At 41.5% G+C, this 22,929-nt stretch overlaps 1 protein-coding gene across 1 annotated transcript; it reads left to right on the top strand.

The window, feature by feature from the left end:
- The first annotated feature begins 500 nt into the window (after window positions 1-500).
- Window positions 501-21,435, top strand: ALG6 (ALG6 alpha-1,3-glucosyltransferase). The gene is made up of 15 exons (XM_048944459.1): window positions 501-598; window positions 2,387-2,497; window positions 5,768-5,852; window positions 9,144-9,233; window positions 10,088-10,176; window positions 12,125-12,207; window positions 12,881-12,945; window positions 15,208-15,393; window positions 15,896-16,031; window positions 18,061-18,146; window positions 18,744-18,828; window positions 19,913-19,983; window positions 20,310-20,378; window positions 20,520-20,718; window positions 20,989-21,435. The coding sequence occupies exons 1-15, from the start codon at window positions 505-507 to the stop codon at window positions 21,184-21,186; spliced, it is 1,647 nt and encodes a 548-aa protein (XP_048800416.1). The 5' UTR covers window positions 501-504; the 3' UTR covers window positions 21,187-21,435.
- Window positions 21,436-22,929: the final 1,494 nt, after the last annotated feature.

The following is a 22,929-nucleotide window of genomic DNA, read 5'->3' as shown; positions in this document are numbered from 1 at the left end:
TTGGCCATGAGAACCACATCATGTGTTCTTATTTACAGAAATAACCCGTTTTCTATTAAATTGCACACCCTAACCTGAGAGAAGTGCCATAAGAGGAAGCTCTGAACAACAGAGACTTCCTAATACTGATAAGGGACGTAGGAAGCTGATGTGGGATTGATCAGGCTGAGCATGCACTCTGCCAAGGCCTCCATGAGGATCACGGAGCCCACAGCAGAAGGTGGTACAGCAGCAGCTGCTGACCAGGCCGCTCCTCAGGTCCTGTTTCCACACACAGCCGCTGACAGCTGCATCCCGAGCTCCGGCTCTGCGAAGAACAAACCCTCCTGCTGCCACTTCCCTTCTGTAACAAGAAAAGAATCATAATAATTTGTCAAAAAAAAAAAAAAAAAACCGCTTCCGAGCACCACCCCCCCCCGCAGCCGCTCACAGCCCCACAGCGGCCCGCGGCCACCTCAGCGCCAACACCGCGACCCGAGCTGCGCAGGCGCCAGGCTCAAGCGCATGCGCACTGCGCCCCCCCGCGCCGCCTTAGGGCCTGGAGGAGGCCGGAAGCGTTTTCGAACGCGGAAGCGCGCGCGCGCGGCCGTTGTGTCCAGTAAGGCGGGAAGCGGGGAGGCGCGCGCTGGTCACCTCAGGGCTCGGCGGGACGGGACGGGCGGCGGGAAGGACAGGGCAGGGTCTGCGCTGCGATCCGTGCCCGCGTGTCGGCTGAGGAGGAGCGTGGCGATGCGGGGCGGGTGCGAGGAATGAATGTATCAGAGCTGAACGCCTGACAGGGAGGAGGGAACCCGGTGGGCCTTTGGGTAAGCGGTGTCGCTGAAAGGAGAGGAATTCTCAGCTTGGTGCACGTTCCTGAGGGGCGAAGGGCGCTGCTGAGCCGTGCGGCGGCATCTCCCCTATTACCGCCTGAAGGGCCGCCGGCTCCTTGCCCCGATGACAGGGATTTTTTTGTGCCTAAAGGCGCTGTTTTGTCTCCAGGCGCCCTCAGGTGCTGCTCCAAAGGCAGGGGGCAAAGCTGGAGCTGAGGCCGCCTCCTGGAACCTCCCTGAGCGCTGAGCTCTGTGGGGTAGCAGCGGTTAAATATCCCTGCTTTGCCACCTGGTTAAAGCACAGCATTGGCTTCTTGAAGTATGGGATAATTACTGAAGGGGAAAAGGAGGCAGGGAAGGATATTATAAGGATCGTCAGAGTTGGCTGATGATGAAACGTGCGTAGGGTTGCAGCATTTTGTGTTCAGATCAGCATGGCTGTGCTGTTCCAGCAAGGTGTAGCAAAGGATGCGCACAAAGATCAGCGTTCACATTTCAGCCTATAGATGGGGACCTGCTGCTGTCACAGACCTGTATTGCTCAAAGAACTTTATTTCCCCTCCGTGCTGGGGGGTCCCAGCTTTCCACAAGTGATAAGTATGAATTTAGTTTGAGCAGGACACGTCTTGTGATGTTGCTTTCCTGTTAGTGAGACAGCCTGGTAGTGCCTTTTTTCTGGCACTGTCAACTATATTGCACTCATTTGAGCTGGCTGTCACCTCTTTAGCAAGGAGAGGCCCTGGCAGCTGTGCCCAGCTGTCCCCTGCCCCACAGTGCCTCACTGACATGAGGGGATGGTGCTGCTGGTACAGCTGAAAGACACCCAATAGATGTACTGTTATTTTCACTGTCAACTTTAGAACAGTTTCTTTTATTTTAGTTCTTTTCTTTTTCTGAGAGGCTGAACTTTAGTTTTGACTCTTCTGAGTCAAATTTTGCATTTTTCATTTATGCTTTTTTTTTTTTTTTTTTTTTTTTTAATAGGGCAACATTGCCATTTTCCAAGGTTGATGCATGTAGCAGAATCAACATTTCTGTCTGTATGATTTTGGAATAACTTTAAGCCAGCAGAGAATTTTCTACTAGACCTCCATTTTCTGTAACTCAGCTATGCTGTTTTTACTCCAGAAATTGACATTAATACCATATATTCACTGCTTTAAACTGTGTGCTTGTTAACATTTAGTCCTTTTTTCCCCCTACTTTATTGATCTAGGATTGTATACACGTTTCTTTGAAGGCGCTTTCCTCTTTCAGGCACAAATACCAGTTCATGGGCTATTGAAGATACTTAACTTTCTGTTGTCCCAGGTGAAACATGCTTTGTGTGTATAACAGACTGTGCAGAACTTATTAAGGTGAAGCTTAATTACATACATGTATGTACAGAATAGATTCAATCTGATAGCTGAGTTCTTCAAAGCAATTTGAAGTCTTCTACTCTCCTATTGCTGTTTTTATGTGGTTGTCAGATCTCCTAGCTCAGAATTAGGAGAACTTGTCAGTAGTGCCATTAAATGGCTAAGAAACAAAACCAGATGGTGCTGTAGCTATGTGTTTGTTTGTTTTTTCAGGTACCTTTGGCTTGTTACAAAGAGAAGCTATGGAGAAGTGGAGCTTAATGACAATTACTGTTTTACTGGCACTTACTGTACGCTGGACTGTATCGCTTGGTTCTTATTCAGGTAATTCTTGTTCACAGTCTGTAGCACAACCATTTGAAGGTGAATTATGGAGCTTGTGGTAAATTAAAGTAAACTTGGGTAGGAAATAATAAGTAGGAAGCAGTGTGCTACCTCAAGTATTGCTGTGGCTTAGGACCTATTTGCCTAAGGCTGGTGTAATAGCTTGGCTGTAAGAATAAGCAGAATGATACATATCCCAGCTGCGTGGGGGGTGCAGGGAGGGTCACTAATGCTTTGGGAGCAGCAAAGGAATGGCTGGCTGTCCCCTCCTATGCCTTTGTCACTCCTGTAGTTGCAGTGTATTACTACAGTTCAGCCATAAATTTGTTTAATCTTGTCCTTTAAGTTCTAGAACAGATGTAACCTTAACTTATATTTAGATAAAACTGTGCTGGTGATAATGAAGATGGTATAAAGGTGACACAAAGTGAGTGATTGCGCTGTGTCCCGTAGCTATACTTACTTAAGGTTGTTTACAACATGAACTAGAGCTATATTCTTTTAATAGATGAGTATTTCTCCTCCCCATCTCCTAATGCTTGCAAAGAGCTGGCAAGTTTTTTCGAACCTCTCGGTGGCATTCAGCGCTGTGCATACACGTGCACAAAGATCTCTCTGCGGGTTTGTATTTTTAAATGCCTCGTTACGTTCAGTCCCCATCAGCTAAAAGAATCACAAGCTCAGTCAAATTCTAGTTTGCTGTTAAGGCAATTGGGAACTTCACCCCTGAGCTGTTCAGTAAGATTCAAAGTGATTTTTGAACTGGTGACTCCTGAGTTTTTTACTTACATGCAGGGATTTGCTTGAAGATAAATTGCACGTGTGACTTGTTACATAGTTATTTTTAATTTGCTTTCTGAAAATGCCCTCGTAAAAGGTCTGTGATGCAGGCTCTCTTCTGCCCATCCGTGTGCAGAGAGGCAATCTCTGTGTTGCTGAGTGACAGTAAATTTCTGTTGTGCTGTGCATGTTTTCATTACTGACTGGATTCTTCCGAGTTGAAAAGAATTACAAACCAACCCAGGTTCTGAGAGTCTTAAAATAGGGACTGAATTAAAAAACACGTTTTTCTCTATTTTTCATGTGTCTGTATGCACACTCTTATTTCATACACAGTGACCATATAACTTCTTTTGGAATAGGAAAATCTGAATCCAGTCCAATCCAGCAAATTATCAAAGCGCTTGTTTAACTTTCAACGTTGTCTGGGGGGAGAAAATTAATGTGAATGTTGGAGCTGTCAAATACAGAAGCATGCTAGAATTCCTCCCTGCCATCACCCTGCTTTGATTTCCTTCACACAAAATAAACCTTGAGTTAGTGGGGGCAGGAAAGAAATGGGCCAGGATGATGTCTAAACTGACGCGGTCCCTTTTTGCTCTCTGTCACTGAGTGCAATATAATTGAGAAAGGATTAGCAGCAGTCCTTGTGTTCAGAGGCAGGCTCTGCTTGGAGTGCTGATTCAGCACACTCGGAACCCGTGCGTCGCATGGCTGACCAGATGGAGGGAGGATCATTCTGCCCTCTTCTACTGGGCTCTGTTGGATTGTGCTTCCATTTCCATTCTGTTGCTGCTCGCTATTTAGCATGGTTTTGGATCTCTGGCTAGAATTAGGGTCACGATGGGGATAAAACAGATAACTGATGCCTGGTTTTGAGCAGTCACTAATTATGATGACCTTAGAATAGCTGTCTTGTATAATTACTGAGAAAAATTAAGCTTTGTGTATCTGAGATTTTCATGCAGTTACGAAGCTCATGCTAAATGAGTAGAAGCTTGATACTCGTGTTGAGAGGCAGCATCGGACCTTTAACAGCTTGCTTTCTGTTAATAACAGAACTGATTAAGACCACTGTGAATTAAAAGCATTTCACTTCATTCTGAAATGAACTAATTTCTTTGCGTGTATATCTTTTTTTCCTGGAGAAGGGAAACTGTCTGTGTATGTGTGCTACATAGACTCAAAAATCTGGACAACACATTTTTTCTATTTTAGAAATGCTGTGACAGGTTCGTGTAGATTTTAGCTCCAGAAAGGAGACTGGTATGAGTCCTGTTGGTCAGTGAGCTCCCTGATTCAGGAAACTTCTAGTTGCATGTGTCATATAGTGGAAATAATCTGTCTCCTGCTCAGGACTAAGTTAGTGGAGATTTATTCTCTCTACTACTCAGAAATAAGCAGAAGATATCTGAGCTTGTGTGGCTCCCACAGACTTGGATCATGGGGAAAAACGATGGGTAGTTTTCCTGTGTTGTAAAGAAACTCTTAAATTTTGTCTGTTTAGTGTCGATATTTTGATGGAAGTACAATCAGTCCAGTTTCTGTTCTCAGTAAGTAGAGGTTAATAGAAGTAAATAAACTGTGATACAAGATGCTTAACATTCTGCCATTACCAGAGTTAGGCTGATGTTAAGGAATCGTTGCTGAGTGGGCAGCTGAAGTATTTGCACTGATAAAGCTTTTTTCCATGGGAAGAAAGCTCTTGATTTCTGTAGAGTTTTATGTGCGCGTGTGTGAAAAGTATCCTTGAACATAATTTGCTTTGCAAATTGCTATCTGACAATCACTCATTTGGAAAGTGTGAGAGAGAATTCCTGTAAACCAAAGTGGAACAGTTAGAAGTTTTGTATGGAAAAAATATTCTAAGCCAATTTCTGTGTGCTGATCTAATAAGTGGTTTGTGTTAACTACTAAGAATCATGAGGTAAGGAACAGCATATGTGATTTTTTTGGTAGCATCACAAACAAAGTAATAGAGGAAAGGGAGAGGAACTGGGGGGGTTTTGGGAGGTGCTGCTTCTAAGTGAATTTAAAAATAAGGCTGGTTGTTAATTACAAAAGCAATAGCGAGGTACCACGGCTAAAGCCTTGTCTATGGTTGCTTACGGAGGAAATGTAGTTGGTACAAAATGGGCGTAAGATGGCTGCTATGAATGTTTTCTTATTGCAGAGAAAGTGCCACGTTTCTCATCTGTACTTGGTAATGATTTTTTGTGTCAGGTGAGAAAGCTGTTCTTCACACTGGGATATCTTGATAAATGCTCATCATGGATATAGCCAGAAAGCCAAAGGAACACGTGAAGCTTTTTTTGTAATTGTTAGACTGTGGAACAGATTAGGTCTCTTTTTCTTGTCAAATGTAATAGGAGAGCGCAGAATAAAATTAGCGTTGTAAGAATATGCAAATGCAGTTTGCTTTTCCTCTAGACATGTATAAACAGAATAAATTCATAAGTATTGTAATCATTTTTATTTATTTATTTTTAGGTGCAGGAAAACCACCTATGTATGGAGACTATGAAGCTCAGAGACACTGGCAAGAAGTTACTTACAACTTACCCATCAGGCAGTGGTACGTAGTACTGTTATGTTATAGCTCAGGTTACCAAGGGGTAAATGGAGTGAAACTTTGTTTTACACCTCATTAAATGTACCTTCATCTGTCATGTCGGCCGTAGCTTTTGCTGTTCTCAGAACTATTCTAAAAATACTTTTCTAGTGGCATAATATCACCCAGTTCTTAGGCTGAAATACTGTTTTCTTCACAAAATAAGCAAGCCAAAATATGGAAGTTTGGCTTGCTAGATACTAGCTTTCTGGAGGATATTCTGACTGGTGATATTCATTGCTGTGAAACTCCAACTTTGTTTTGAACTGAACACTACAGAATAGAAGATGAATTCAACTCTATTTCTGTAAATATGCAGGGACAGTCCTAAAAGCTTGTTGCTGTATGGAACTTTGCACGTGACTGTGGGATTCGCAATATAGAGCCTATATTATCATTTTATTTTCCTCTTTCTGGGACGCCTGAGCCTCTCATTATGCCAGAGCTGGGATAATGGAGAGATGTAATAATGGAGTTGGCAGCTTTGATCCGCTCTGCAGGCAGAACTGCATGTACTCAAAGTTCAGAGTTACAGCAGTCGTTATTTCTGGGCGTTCCCAGGGCTGGGTTGCAGGCTGGGTTGCAGGCTGGGTTGCAGGCTGGGTTGCAGGCTGGGTTGCAGGCTGGGTTGCAGGCTGGGTTGCAGGCTGGGTTGCAGGCTGGGTTGCAGGCTGGGTTGCAGGCTGGGTTGCAGGCTGGGTTGCAGGCTGGGTTGCAGGCTGGGTTGCAGGCTGGGTTGCAGGCTGGGTTGCAGGCTGGGTTGCAGGCTGGGTTGCAGGCTGGGTTGCAGGCTGGGTTGCAGGCTGGGTTGCAGGCTGGGTTGCAGGCTGGGTTGCAGGCTGGGTTGCAGGCTGGGTTGCAGGCTGGGTTGCAGGCTGGGTTGCAGGCTGGGTTGCAGGCTGGGTTGCAGGCTGGGTTGCAGGCTGGGTTGCAGGCTGGGTTGCAGGCTGGGTTGCAGGCTGGGTTGCAGGCTGGGTTGCAGGCTGGGTTGCAGGCTGGGTTGCAGGCTGGGTTTAGCCCATGGGCTGCCGCTTGGGCATCGCCGTCTTGTTGTATTGGGTCTTTGTTTTATTTAGGACAGAAGTTTTTCAGATTGGGGCCGCTTTGGAAACAGAAATGTGCAGTGAAGTGGTACTTTGTCTTGGGAGTTTGGAAAGGACATTTCAGCTGACACGCAAGGGATTGCTTTGCAGAAGAAAGCAGAGCTTTCTTTCCCCTCCTGTATTACAGAAATGAATGTACCAAGAGATGCTGCTCTGGTACATGGAGAAAATAAACGTTCAGATTTGAGGCTGAGATTTGAATCACTTCTAGTATTATTTGCTTAGTATTTAGAAAAGCTCTCTGTTCAGCAAGCATGTTGTGTACATTTATTTAAGTAAATAGAGCAGTTCTCTTATGAGAATGCAGTCCTATCAGATTTTTAGATCTCCTGATCTTTTTTTCCCCCACAGAATTTGTCATTATTACCATTGCACAGACCTGCATGGGTAACATAGCTGCATATTCCGTGTGTGTTTCCAATGATTCAAAAAACATTTTTCTTAAATGCCAGAGTAAGAATTTAAGTAGCTTTGTATCTTTAGATCTTCTCGTTATGTATTAACAGCTATGTAAAAAGCATCCTTTCTTATTAAAATGTCTTATACTGCTAATTGAATCTGTGAAGGGTTTTTTGTTTGGTTTTTGCTAAGTGTTACTGGGTTTCTGTTGGAGCTATGAGTTTACAGAAGGTAAAATCACAAAACCAGCATGCGACTTAACTGGAAAGCTTTCCACTAAGTGGCAGGCTGCTAAAATCTGTGTGAAGAATCAGAGCTGCTTTGGTGTGAGCAATGTTGAATGGTAAAATAGGAACCAGAGATGCAGCTCGAAGAAATATGACTTATCATGAGTTCATAAGATATTTCAGACAGCTCATAAGGAATTCAAGAAACATCATTTAGAATAATAAATGTCAAAAATCTTGAGTTGGAAAGGGGAAACTGGAAAATGCAAGAGCTTGCGCCTTGGTAGTTAGAATAGACTAGTAAGTCTTTCTTGCTGTAAGGTATGAAGGATCTGATGCCACATGTTTGTAATGTCTGTTTTTCTTGGATAAAGCCCTGTTTCTCATTTGGAGGTGACTGAATTCTAGCTGCTGTCAGCCTTCCATAGAAATGCTGGCATGAGGGAATTACAAACAGGAAAATCCTTTTTCTTTGTGTCTCTCATGTCTTCTTCCTGAGTTCTCCTCTGAGGTAGGAGCAGGTGAAGTGGTTGTGGCTGACACAACTGCTTGAGATTCGTGACCTGTTGGCTATTGAGGAGGCATTACTGCCTTCACTTGGTTTGCTTTCTAAAACTTTCCTTGCCTCCTGGCTCCTACATTCACGCTGATGGAGTTGCCTCACTAAACCTGGTGTGCCATACTTTCTTCCATGTCTGTGTTGGCCTTTACCTATGATACAGCTTGATATTGCCTTTTTTACTTCTGCTGAGTTGTTTTCCAGCAGCATCACTTCCAGTGAGGCTTTTTCAGAGTGTTGGTATGTTGAGCAGAAGCAGTTCTCAGCTTTGTAAGTTACACAAGTGCAGGAGTGGCAGGTAAATCTCAACTGTTCAGAAATGGTTGTTGCTTATTAAATGTGCCATCCAAGTCCAGGAAGAAAAAGGAGGAACCTGGGACTATTATAAGAGAAACAATTAGTAAATTTCCATTCTTTTGAAATCTCTGTTTAATTGCATTGCTCCTATTTCCTTTTTGGCAAATTGACTGCTGTCTTCTGGGATAATCAACATACATGAGACGTATAGGTTGTGTTTGTAGATAGAGATGAGGATCTGCAAAACCTTCCACATAAATATCTACAGCTGGAGATACTGAGTTTGTGCAGGCTTTGTCTTAAATCTCTGGATTCTTATCAAATGCAACTCGTGAAGGATTTTTTTTCCTCTTCAGGTAAGGAAGCTCCAAGAGTAGTTTGGTTTTCAGGTCTTCTGTTTTGCAAACACAAATGAGTGCATTTTGAATGGCTTTTGTTTTGTTGCTTCAGATTTTTTTGTGTGTAAAGTAAAGCAGCTAAAAGGAAGTCAGCAACATCTGTGAATTTTGAGTACATTGATTAAAAAAAAAATTAAAAAAATGGTGTAATGTTCAGTCTTTTCCTCGAGCAAAAGCAAAGCTGGAAATGTAGATCCTTAGCTGAGTGATTCTATGATTCTTTTTATACCTGTGCATGTATTTATTTATGTACGTGGAATTTTTTTCCTTAGGTACTTCAATACAAGTGATAACAACTTGCTGTACTGGGGCCTTGATTATCCACCTCTTACTGCCTATCACAGCTTTCTGTGTGCTTATGTGTAAGTTCATTATTTCAAGTATTTCCTACAGTGGAGAATGCAAAACACCAATTTCCCTCTTTTCTCTCCTCCCTGAGGAGTGAGAACAGGAGCTGAGAGCTATCAGACTGATGAGATGGAAAGCATTGTTTGCTACTTTAAAGCCAGGGAAATAAATAAAATGGGGATCCCTGTTGCTTGAGGCCAATGCTGCTATTTTTGTCTCTTAATTATTGTGAGAGGAGCCGAAGGGTTTTGTTATTTTGCCAGGCCCTGAACTTTCATCAGATTTTGATACGACTTGAATTTTAGTCTTTCCTTGGAAGCTGTTGGATCAGTGATGTACAGAAAAAAAGTTGAGTGCGCTGCATGGGAAACCTCTCTTGTATTGAGAGCCTGGGTGACATTTGATGACTGGATATCATGTAAATAGAATTCTGTTGTTGGAATACTTTTTCCACAAGAGCTTTACTGTCGTTGGAATGAGACTTATGGAATAAGAATGTAGGTTAAAGTGCACAGGCACAGTTATGTGGGGCATCTATGTGAACTGTAAATGGTTTATATTTAATACTTAAGCATGGAAGGTATTTACAATTGTTTTTTTAAAAGTCAGTGGAACTAGACTGAAGGTAGTTAGCTTGTCCTAATAAATAGTGCATTCCCTTTCTTTTTAATAGCTGAATTCTATAGCATAAGCAGATCTAGTGGTGACAAAAACCTTTCATTGATCACTATTGCTTTTTGAAATATTTCTTCTCATTCATCTTAATACTTGGAATATGCTCCTGTGCGTGTCATCTTTATTACAGAAAGGAGTGTAAAGGGAAATGAGAACTGTCTCCATTTTGATGTGTCTGTACTTTGTTTTACAGTGCAAAGTTAATAAATCCTGATTGGATTGCTCTCCACGCATCTCGGGGCTATGAGAGTCAGTCACATAAGTTATTTATGCGTACAACAGGTAGGAAAATGATATTTCCTTTGGTTGTAGGATGCTCACAGTTCGGTCTGGCTTATTAATTTAGCATGCTTAATTTCATACATCTGTTTTCACCAGTTGCTCAGCTCTTCGACTTGGGTGGCTTTGCTGAAAGGTCTTTATTGTGAGCTTTTATACCTTACCTGGCAGTGGGAGATATTTGATGTTTTAAAGATATCACTTTTTTTTTTTTAATGGTTTTTAATGGTTGAAATAAATTTGTTAATAAAAAGTAGAAGTATATTTTAGTACTTCTATACTGGATGTCACCTCCATGCAGTCACTTTTCTGACCATTTGATTCTTTCAAACTGCTCTGACAGAGATAAGGGTAGAAAAAGAATGTAAGTAACTGAATTAATCTTCCTTTCAAAAGGACAACAAACAGTGCATCCAGTGGGCTTTTGTTCTCAGAGCACCAGATGCCAAATTACCTTGTTACTGTTTCCTAGCATTTTAAACCTGTCCTTTGCTTCAGGTACCGATACTGTTGCAGAAAATGCTTTCTGATTACAGTGGCAGAACTTGCTGTTCATCAATAACTTTTCTGTACTTCATGAGCCTCTCAGTCTGGTCTCTAATAATCGATTGAATTGAAACAAAAAAATCTCTAAAACTTAATTATCCTTGAAATGGTCTGTATTAATTCTGGAATCAACTCACTTGATGAACCACTGATAGATCCAGGAGTACTGATTAAACACTTCTTAAACAACAGCCATTAAAATAATGCATTAAAATAATTCAGAACATTCAGTGTCAGCTGTTCCTGTTACACCTTTATATTAAGTGTCAGCGTATTTGTTTTGCTAATGCCTTGGGTATATTTGTTTAATTGTGGCTTAAATCTACAGAATTATTATTATACTGAATAACTGATGCCTTTATAAACATTTTCTTCTAAAGCCTGTGATGAAAAAAAGCAAAGTGTGTTTTTCCTCTTGGAATAATTGCACACTTTCTGAAATCTGCTTATAGAAATAATGCAAGTTTAAGCTTTTAAGGCAACAATCAAGAAGAATTCAGCTGCTGGTTTTGAGGTAATCCTGGGCAGATGAACCTGCTGGTTCTTGTCTCGCTGGCCCTCTTACAACTACTTGCTGTAGGCAGATTATGAAAACCAAGGCACTAATTTAGTCTGTTTGGCCACGTCCATAGTAGCTAACACAAAAATAAGTTGGAGTTTTTTTTATAATCTAAAGCTTGTTACATACATTTATGGCTTTGAACTATATATTCTGACCAAAAAAAAAAAAAAAGCTTCATTGGATCTAGTTGTAGTCGATTTCTTTTGAGAATTAAGAATGCCTTCTCTCATTTCGGCATGTGAGGAACTGCAGTGTGCCCCATTATTGACTGAGGCTGTGCCAGAAGTCAGGACAGCTGAACACATGGAAGCAGCAGCCTTTGGGCATCAGAAATGTTAGTGTTAGGAACATTATCTAGACCAGTTTCTTTTTGTCCTTTAAAAGTGTAATGACTCTGTTTATTCTAATGAAGAACTGTTGGGTATTGTAATGTTTGCTTGCCTATATTTTTGCACTGTCTTATGTAAAATATTTAGATGCAGTGTGACTGCCAAATTTGAGCCATCCTTGAAACAACAACGTACTGCAATACAATGTAAGACAATGGAAAAGCATATTCAGCTGAAACTGTAATGCCTGCCTCTTGAGCTTCAGGTGACTTGAGTGACTAATGTGGAGTTTTCACATTAAGATACAGCTGCAAAGCCCACATCCAAAGGTAGTCAACAGATCTGACTCCAGCACTCTGAGTTTTTACATGGGATGCAAACAAGATGTGGAACATCAGAAGGTTAAAGCCAAGCAGTAAAATATTCACAGCCCAGATGAACATAGGCAATATAAATTGTGTTAAGATGAGTTATGAGGGGGGATTCTAATGTGAACTTTATCTTTATTTTTCAGTGTTTGTTGCTGATCTGCTGATTTATATTCCTGCAGTTATTTTATATTGCTGTTCCTTAAAGGAAACATCTACTAAGAAGAAGGCAAGTATCTGATATTTGTGTAATTAAAAGACAAAAAAAATAAAAGCCATGGTGTCAAAATGATAGAAATTGAACAGGGTGAGAGTTAATGTCTAGAGCACTGGTGTCAATTCACATAAAACCAATGACAATCTGTATAGCTCATATTAGCAACTTTTCAGTGAAGAAAAAAAGCCATTAATTTATTTTACAGCAATTATTTTAAAGTCTTCAGTGCATCTTGTTATTGCTACTAAAGTTTAGTAGCCACGAACTACTGAGTTGTATTTCTTTCTGAATGTACTGCTTGATTGGTAGAAACAAGATTTGAGCTGTGATGTTTGAACTGCTGTGCCTTGCACCCTGCTTGTGGCAGAACCAATTTTCTTCTGGAATAAAAAGTCTTCCCGTTTTTGGAGTGGTTTTGAGGCTTAGGATGGGAGTGGGGGATTTCTGAGCTGGTTGGCAAAGAGCAGGCTGGGCTTCATTCAGTTCAGTGTTTTCTTGTTTATGGAAATTCTGTACCCATTTTTATTCCTCAAAATATTGCTGACAGAAGATTAATTGGAGAGAAAGATTCCTACATCTAGGATGCACCATGGAGGGGCAAATTTATCTATTGGAGTTGTAGTATAAGTTCTTTATGTCTAATTCTTAAGCTTATTTTCTTTATTTTTTTGATCCTTCTGTTCAGGTTTCCAGTGCTCTCTGCATACTTCTTTATCCAGGCCTCATTCTTGTTGACCATGGACACTTCCAGTATCCTTTTTTTGCAGTGAAGTGAAGGGAGTTTGCATTTATGAAGTAATGCTGTTCTTTCAGTAGTTGTCTTTTGCTGGGAGGGAGGCAGATGATTTCGTCTGAGGGGCCTCTGCCTACCACAGAGCAGAACTGGAGAGCAAACTGTATGTCTGGGATATATTGGAGATGAAGAGTTGCCATTGGGACAAATCAATCCAAACACAAATAATGTTCTTTCTGTGCCTCAAGCTTGTATTTCTGTCAGTCACTTTATTGCTGAAAGTGTCAATGGTAGTATGACTGAAAAGAAGGATGGCTTGTGCTCCTGTGATTTGTTTGGAAAAGGAATCGCCTGAGATCTTTTTGAGAGCAGAAGAGCACGTCAAGCACAGTAGTGTCAAATGTTCATTTCTCTAAGACGTGCCATTCCATCTTGTCCTTGCAGTTACTCAGGGCTGGATGCACGTTGCATAATGCTTAGCCATTTAGGAGTTAGGCATCTGAGCTGTGTCACTGGACCTAATTAGCGGAGCTAATTAGTCAGTGTTGGTGGTAGACACCCCCACAGGTGGGTCTTAATGTTTCTGTTCTTATGCCTGCTTTGCCCATCAGCAAGTAAATGTTAGCTGGCTGTTCCAGGCTGTGCTGCTCAGTGGCAGCTCACGGAGGGACACAGTCCTGCAGGTGATAAATGTGGGCACTGAAGTATTTTAAAGGATGAAATCTCAGCATCAGCTAAACAAATTTACTAATTTGGATTTCTCTTCCAAGAAAAATACATTTTGGGCTTGGGATGGCAAAGCATCTCAGAAAGAAGCTCTTGAAAGGAAAAAGAAAAATCATATTATTATTAGATATTTGAGTTACAGTTCAGGAATTCTGATATTCTGTTGTTGACCTGACCTAAAGATATAGATCATCTTTAAACAGGCATCATGTACAGCCAGGAATAGGACGAATGCAGCTCATCTTAGATGAGAGGAGCTGGTAGAACAGTAGAAGGCCCAGGGTTTAGTTCTGATGTGTAAGAGAGATTAAAAAAAAAGGAAGACAATCTGCTTGGCAGGATTTTTGTGTGTGTGTTTGTACGTGTCTCTTATGGTGTATGGAATAAGCAGTAATGTCTGTAGGCTAACCTAGGGAATATTTGGTTTGCAAATCCATACATAAATATCTCGAACCTTAATCACACTAATGTGCTGGAATAGGTTGTCAGTAGAAGCTGTGGAATCTGCAGCACAAAGTTCCTTAAGAAAAGATGTGTGACATCAGTAATGGCATAGGTAGAGCAGAGTGATGTACTGCACGGTCTCCTGTGGTCTCTTCCAGCCCAATGACTGTGAATAACTTTACTATTTGTCACCAGCTCCCAGGAAGTCAATAGGTTTACTTAACCTTAACTGCTGCTGCACATCCCTTAAAGATCACAGCTGTCGGTTTAACAATTTGTCAGCGTGAAATTGATGAGATCTCAAATATTTGTGGTGATTTTGGATGGGAAATTTGAGTGGGTTGAAAACAATTGAGATTATCTGAATGCGTTGTTATGGCTACTTCTACTGACAAGGAGAAAACAGGATAGAGAACACGAGCATATCTGATAGTTTCTGCCGTGGTATGAGAGTAAGGGTAGGAGACAAAGCTTTGTCTTCTGTTGTATTTAATTGTAACTAACTTTCAGCCTCCAGCTGAGTTTGGGAACCTGTTTTCAAAATCCAAGGGATGTCTCTGCTTTTAGTTACTCTTATTCATGGTTTGTGCAGTTTTAGCCACTAAGGGATCTCCTGGTGGATGAGGGTGCATTGTGCATGTAATATTGTATCTCACATACGTACAGCAGTCCTGGAGGTAAAGGATACACAATGTACATACCAACACTTGAATATTCTTTAAGTATATTTGTGAGAGGAGAGGCTCGTGAAAGCTTTAATTATGGAAATTCCATAGAAGAAACATTTATTCTGATGGATCTCACTGCATTTTGTTACTAGTTCAGCTCAAAGCTTGGTTGACTGACAACGTGTTACTTGTATAATTAACTTAAATGCAAGATTTGTTCTCATTTTTGCCCATGTAATTCTTGAGTTAAGTCTTAGAAGTATTTTTTTTTAAAGGCTTTAAATAGAAGTATTTCTCTGATGAAAATAACCACAACTGACAATGTGGTTTTTAAAACCAGGAGCAACTTACTTTGCATGTAATTTTACAAGTCCCTCAGGGCACTCATTACTAATTTCCAGTACTGAGATGTGCATCTTGTCCTTAACATAAAAAAAACATATACAACTCAGTGAGCCTTGGATTTGCCTTGTGGGGTGTGCTCTGCTTGTCTTATGACTGGGACCTTCTGGGGTCGGTAGCATTTTGCTTGGCCTTAAATTATAAGCAAATGGAACTCTACCATTCTCTGCCTTTTTTTTGCTATTTGCTTGGAAAATGTTTCAAGAAGGGACTGAAAGGAAAGGGGTAAGTGGCTGTAAAGCATTTGATTTTGCTTAAGAATACACTCAGGCAGCCTGGCACTGAGAATGTGATTCTCTTTGTGTTCTCATTGCTGAATTGATTTCTAGTGGAAGATACCCTGTCCTAATGTGTTCCTCTCCCGCAAAACAAGCGTTTCTTGTTGAAATCTACATGAAGTATTTCCACGTAAAGAGAGCAAAATCTCTTCAGCTGTCTCTCCTCAGGACTCTGCCTTCTGTCTGCTAGATTAAATGTGGGCTATGATGGGCAACCCGATGGACAACCAGATTAGATGGACAGCAGTAGCTCTCCGCTTCTCATGGAGTTGTTCTTGCTAATCTGGGGATGATGAGCTTTTCCTGTGGTACTGGTGCCTCTTCTTGTTCAGGCTGGTTACCTTCAGTTCTCTTTTTAAAAAAAGACTTAACTTATAAAGAAAGAACTGACTTTTGTTACCAGTAGCTGTCTTTATCGTCTCTGATGCAAACTTTTCTCTTTATTGCAGGTTACTGTTGTTAATTAAATTAGCAGGGACAGTGGTGGTTTCCTTTGCTGTCTGCTGGCTCCCATTCTGTACTGATGTGGAACAAATCATGCAAGTACTCAGAAGACTCTTTCCCATTGACCGAGGCTTGTTTGAGGCATGCATGTTTTCTTCTCCCCCACCCTGCTGCAAATGTTCTGTATTCTTAGATCCCTTGAGAAACCTTCATCGTGACCTTTAGGGATTTCATGTGGGAGACACACCACAGAACTCGTAATTTGAGATGGCTTCTTCAGCAGTCATTTCTTGCCAGTTATTTAATCCAGCATTTAACCCCAGCTCAGCTGGCATCTTCCAGGATATTATACGAGTAGACAACACTTATCCCATCATCAAACTCATACTTCAATCCACACATTTTTCCACTGAGATGGATTCCATAGTAATTGACAGTGTCAGAAGATATAACTTTAAATGTTAGCAGATTCAGTCTCTTTGATTCTGCTCAGCTTTTTTTGACAGGATTTAAAAACAAAAACCAACTAATTTGAGTGCAGTGTAGATGTTCCTTTTTAACCTGACTCGTACTTTTAGTGCAAGTCTCCTCAATTTTTTCCCCAGAAGTCGTGGATCTGTTCTTTTCCTTTCCCCAGGCTGTTCACACTTGCATACTGCGCAGTGCTGAGTGCTGCAGCCTTGATCCAGTAAAGCAAGACTTGTTTACAGGAGTATCACTGGTACAGAAGTGCTCCTTCCCAAAGTAACAGGGTGCTGTTGGTGCTTTGCTTAACATGGCACAAAACTTACTGTCCTGTTTGCAGAAGCCAGTTCTCAACTTCAAGTTGAACTCAGGAAATGAAGCTGTGACTTTTATTTCTTTTGATGTTGCAGGGATTTAAGCAAAAGCACATTGGGCTCATCTTGAATTTTCTTTTAATCTTCTTTAGATATAAATCATAGCTCAACTGTCTTTTTTTTTTTCTTGAGAATCTGAAGCTACTGTACTGCAGGCAGTGCTTTATTGAGGTGACAGCATTCTCACAGTATATGCTGTGGTTTTGCGTTGCTGTTTAATAAACAAGTGCACAAAAGACCTCCTCAATCCCCTGAAAAACAACTGCCCTATTCCTTGGGAATTATCTGAAACTTATTAATAGTGTGGTGACCAAAACTATTCGTTTTTATGCAGTTCAGAGTTTAAAAATAATGTTTGTAAGTGACAATAACCAGTGAGTCTGAAAGAGCTTTGGGATTTTAGTCTAATATTAGCCCAGATATTTTGTGAGTTGATGAGGGACTGACCTGCTGGATGCTAATCTAGATAAAATGAGAAATTGTCCACGTAAGCAATGTGCAGTAAATTTATACTGGGCTGCATGTAACAGGTTCTTTGAATTGGTTCCCATTTACAGAAGCAGTAACAAATGCTGATGGTTGTAAAATCAGATTGGCTATTAAGTAGTGTGTGTGCTGGTGCTGCCAAACCCTCTGTTCACTTGTAATCCTCAGTGGATTTGAAGCACATACTCTGTATTGCTGGTGAGCATATGAGGAAGGTGGCTCAGTTGTTGGTGCTGGTAGCTCTCTTGCTGTTATGTCTACACAGCTGTGTTTCAAGCAGCTGTTTAGGGATGAGTTTCATGAGCATGATAGCTGTAGTTACAAATTTAATTTTGAAAGTGATCCTAGCACAACTGCTAATGTCTTTAGACTTCTTGATTTATTAGTGGTTAACTCTGTCATTGCTAGCAAGCAGTAAGCACAGCTAAATACATTCAGGTATGTAATGAAATGTGACAGTGTACAGAATCTCTTCACGTTTGGGAAAGGTTTCGTACACCCATTGTTTAATCAGAGTTTTTCTAGGGACAGGTGGTTTTGAGCCTTGTTCTCATGAGATGTGTGATCTGTGTCTTCAGTCGTAGGCTCTCATGCTGGAGAACTATTTTGCATTAGAACATTGTTCAGCTGGGCTTTTTGAAACTCTGTATTTGACTGAAAATGAGAATCATTGGAGTTACACCTCAGATTATGATACATACTCACAAGTGTATTTTGGCAGTATTCATGGTTTAAAAAAACAAAAAGTCCCCCTTTCCCCCAACCCTCTTTCTGTCTCTGCCAGAAGCTTTAGTGGTGCAGTTGATGACTAATTGCCTGCTTGTTTGTTTGCTTCTCTTCCCCAGGATAAAGTAGCCAACATTTGGTGCAGCCTAAGTGTCCTTATAAAGATAAAGAATGTAATATCACCTCAGACGCAGCTCAAGCTCAGGTAATACTTAGCTGAAGTGCTCAAGGTGCATTTCATCTATGGTGCTTTTAGCAAATCAGTAATTTTTTCAATGCATTATAAGAAATGGGGTTTAGAATCTTGAAAAAATATTTTCTTTGTGTTTTTCTTCCCAGTGATAAATGGCTCTCCAAGTACTGTTAGGAGAACGGCTACAGAACTTCCTGCTTTTTTATATAGTGATCTTTAGCTACTTGGTTGGCTAGGATTGAATTAAAATCTGCGTGCTTTCCTCTTCAAACAATAATTACAAGTTTTAATGTTGTCATTATATAAATATATATAAAATACTCCGACACTGGAGTTCTTTTTCAGAGAAGTGAACGGTTTGGGTTTGATTTACAGCAGCTGAAATCCTCATGGAAACTATTCCTTTATCAAAAACGCTTCTACCAGTGAGAACCACTCACTGCTCTCCATCTGTAGTTGTTTCCCTGAGTGATTATTATTATCTTTTTTTTAATTTCTGAAGATTGCTGTTAAATTCCTAAGGTGCACAGAGATTTCAGAAGTGGTTACGTGGTACAACTGAAGTAGTTGCTCATATATTCAAACCAATTTTCTTGCAAAATCCCTTAGTTTTGCTGTGACGTTGCTGAGCCTGCTTCCTACTTGTATCAAACTGACTGTGCAGCCATCCCTACGAGGATTTAAATTAGCACTGGTAAGTGCATGTTTTTAATTGCTCCTTGTTGTGGGTCTGCCCCTGGCTGCTGCTGTGTGACCAACCGTTCTACTTAGAGCTGCCACACGTGCAGCACTGTGTGCCATTCAGTGCTGTGTTGGTTCTGCTGAAAAGGTGGTTTTAAAAGCATATTGCTGTTGGGGGTGGCTGGGAGGGTCTGACTGGTCTTTTACATCCAGACTTAAAATCTTAGCTTCAGTTTTTGGGAAGCTTAGTGTTGTATTTTTATTATCTACTTCTGAGGAGCCCCTACACAACAGAGATTCTTATGGAGTTGAATTTTTTCCTTTCTTGTGCTTGTTTTTTTAATGCATTGGCTGCAAAGTTCTATGAAAAGACTCACAGTGAGCATTGTAAGCTCATCAGTAGCTTGAAAAGAAAATTAGGCTATTTTCCCAAATGTTTGCATTTCAGTCTCCTCATATCTTTGAATTGATCAGCTGTCATTTATGTTGCTGTCACTTAAGTATGAAGTCATATTGCCTTGAAATCAAAATGTTATGGAGCTGATGCTCGAGTAATAAGGTAGTTTTCCATTTTTAATTTTATGTAAGTGCTGTTTGAGAGTTCATTGCAACATTGCCTAAAGCCAACATGTAGCCTTCCTGAGCATTGCTGTGTATCTTCCAGCATGTCTCTGGTTGCAAAAAAACCCAACACATTGAAAACAGTTTGGGGTACTGGCTGTTGATGATGCCGTGCATGAGTGATGTTCACAAGCTGGGCTGTTGCTGCTGTGACTGAGGATGTGTAGCAATGTGTTCACGTGTTGGGGAGGCTTGTCAGTGGGTCTGTGAATGGGGCTGCTTTGCACAAAGTGTTTTCTGAATAGTTCTGGGTAAGCCTTGTAACAGTGCTTTGGGGTGGGTTTTCTGTAGGTGTAGGTGGTTACAGAAGCAGCTTTGTGTACTTGCAAATTGCACTGGAGTAAATGTAGCAGTTAATTAGAGAAATCAGCTCACTTAACTCATACACCCATACAAAGTCTATGGCAGCAGAGAACCTAAGGCAGTGCTTTGTGCTGCAGTCACAAATGTTAATGTATCTGGTTTCCTTTTCTCAGGTTAGTTGTGCATTGTCATTTTTCCTGTTCTCCTTTCAAGTACATGAAAAATCTATTCTCCTCGTGTCAGTGTAAGTAAATTATTTTTCTGTATGTTCATTCTGGTCTTCCTCATCTTATTACTTACTGCATGCTGCTTTCTCACCTATAAATATAGCTGATGTTACATACACACTTGCTGTTCTGAGTAGCTTGTAAATGAGAATATATCAATGCAACTGTGCTGGTCTTTCCTGCTGTAAGCTCAGTACCTGAGTCCTGCTGCAGGTGTTTGTGCTGGGCTGAACGTTCTGTGAGAGGCTTGGAGGAGCAGGGAAGCAGCAGAGCTTCCTGCCTGCCCGTGGGCCTTCCTCACTCAGCACGTCTGTGTCTGTGTGTCTCTTTTCTTTTTTTTCAGACCAGTCTGCTTAATCATCAATGAAATCCCTTTTATGGCCACGTGGTTTCTGCTTGTATCAACTTTCAGGTGAGTCAGACACTTCACGTCATTTTAAAAGTGTTCTTCCCTGATCCTATTAAGCACTGGTGTGTTCTTTTCTGCTTTCTTTGCACTTAGTGTAAGGTAGCTCAGTGTGCACTCACCTCTGTGCCCATGGTCTTCTAACAGTATGCTGCCTCTTCTTCTGAAAGACGGCCTGCTGTTGGCCTATGCTGTGACAACGCTGGCGTTCCTGTCAGCCTGTGTGGCTTCCTTTGCAATATTTGAGAAGACCTCAGCAAAGGACCTGCAGCTGAAGCCGTTCTCCCTGTCCCTGCGGGGCTGTGTCTCTTGGTTGAAGCCCTTTCCCAAGATTGTCAGGAATCTGGTGAGTAACTTGAATTCCTACAGCCCTCACTTAAAGCTCTTTGTGGCACTGAAATATTTGCACGAAGCCACGTTATGTTCATACCTGAATGAAGTGTCCTGCAGGGAACGCCATGTTGTGTCGGGGTAGAGGTATGCCAAGTTATTTTTTTTCCTGTGGTGTCATCTGTGTGTAGATTGAAGGATACAGAGCACCCAAGTAATGGAAGGAGCAGCTTGTTGATGTGAGGTGTTAAATCAACGCTAGCTAACGCGTCATTGTGTCTTACAGTTCCTTCTGTCTGTAACCCTGATGGGCGTCCTGTCTGTGATGAGTGCTGCCATGCATCCTCCACAGAGGTTCCCGGATTTATTCCCTGTGTCAGTGTCCAGTATTTCTTGCTTACATTTTTTATTCTTTTTGGTGTATTTTAATGTAATCATACTCTGGGACTCAAAAAATAGTAGGAATCAGAAGAAAGTCAGTTAACTTGTGAAGACTGTGGACTGAGCTGTGAAAGGACAGTGGTTTTAGTGAGCAGTGTCTGACATTGCAGGTGAACTTGTTTATGATGTCACACAATTCCTGTAAGCTAATGAAAATTGGGAAACATGTTACACATGTAGCTATGAGGTGATCAAAGACCGTTCTAAAGGTGCATTTTAAGGAATACCTGGAAGTGAAAGTTGATGTGTTTTCTTCAGAACTGTAATACTTGTCGTTGCCTAATAAAGGACCAAATTTTGAAAGTTAAAATATCCTGGCTGTATCAGCAAAGCAAACTGTTCTGTTGGCGTTCACGTGGTTCCCAGCATAGAAAGCACAAGTGAGTCGAAACAGTGTGGGTGAGTGGTAATTGCTGACTGGTAACTGCAAGTTGTGCTGCTGGATTGTTTTATAACAACTGCCTTGTGCAGCCTGTCGATGCACGCGTCGTTCTCCCCTGCAGTGCTGCAGGTCATCCAGGCTGCTGCTTGAAGCTGTGCGTCAGCGTGGGGGGCTCCTGCTGCTGCAGTCTGAGCAGAACAACTGCTTCTTCATGACTTTTTCTTAATTCATCTGACAGCAGGTGTTTAAAACAAAAGAAAACAAGCGTGGTGGTGGTAATGCTTATGGTTTGAGCAGTCTGGAGAAGTTTACCTGTACTAAAGGAACATTCCTTTCAACTACTAGCAAAGGGTCAGTGATTATTTCAGACATCCCCCTAAGATAACACTGCCTGCCATTCCCGTAGGCCCTGCTGTCAGCTGTGTTTCCATACTGACACGCTGTTTACTGGTTGGTTCCTCCTTGGAGCCAAGCTACTGGCTTCCATGTTTTTTCTTCTCCCAGGAAAGTATTTAAGTTGGTTCTCTGTAATCTTGTGGCAGAGGAAAGGGGAGAGCAGAGGTGGAGATGCTGTCTAAATCATTGTTCTCTTGCTCTCATCACAGTTAACAAAGCTTCTGTCTGACCTCATCTTTAAAACAAACAAAACAACCCCAAGCCCACAGGCATTTTGATGTTAACAGAGCTGTTAGCTTTTAGCAGAAAGGAATGTTCTTCTAGTTAGCATAAGTTTCGTAGCCAGACCTCTCTGTCAGCATTGCTTTAGCACTGCACACCCTTGTTTAAAGACTGCTGCCTGACTTCCCTGCTCTCTGCACATACCCAACTGTCAGTAGCACATTCTGGAGCTCCCTCTGCAGCATCAGTTCTGTGTGTGTGAATCAGCTGTTCCGTGTGCTTCCAACTGTGTGAGTTATGAACACTGTCAATGAAGTGTCTCCAAGCTGACTATTTCTTCAGTTTTTCCAGCTTTATTTGTTGTGGAAAAAATAATCTCAGCCAACATTTGACCCAGGGTAGCTAAGACAAAAGGCATTCCTGAACAGTAATTATAACTTAGAGGGGGGCAGTGCAGCTTATCTTCTTTCTTTACCTACGCAGTAATAGTTTGCTGGAAAGCAACGAAACTGAAATGTTTTCACAAGCATTTAGCATTTTTCTGAGGGAGTGTCTCCCAGCATGGCACACCAGATCTCTGCCACAATCCCTTCTTTCTTTTAGAACACGTAGGCTGAGCGAGCACCGATGTGTATCGGGATGCATACATAGGAATCTTTGTCTGCAGAGCTAAAGCACGCAGCATTGCCACAGCACGGCGTGCTGAGAGACTGCTGAAGCTTCAGGAGCTTTGAAGACCTTCTGCTTCCACTGAAATCAAGTGTGAAACAGCAGATGAAGATGGAA

The sequence above is a fragment of the Lagopus muta genome, chromosome 5, assembly GCF_023343835.1.
Source record: "Lagopus muta isolate bLagMut1 chromosome 5, bLagMut1 primary, whole genome shotgun sequence".
Taxonomy (NCBI): Eukaryota; Metazoa; Chordata; class Aves; order Galliformes; family Phasianidae; genus Lagopus; species Lagopus muta.
Note: the sequence above shows the minus strand (reverse complement) of the source record. Positions and strands in the feature narration are given on the sequence as shown.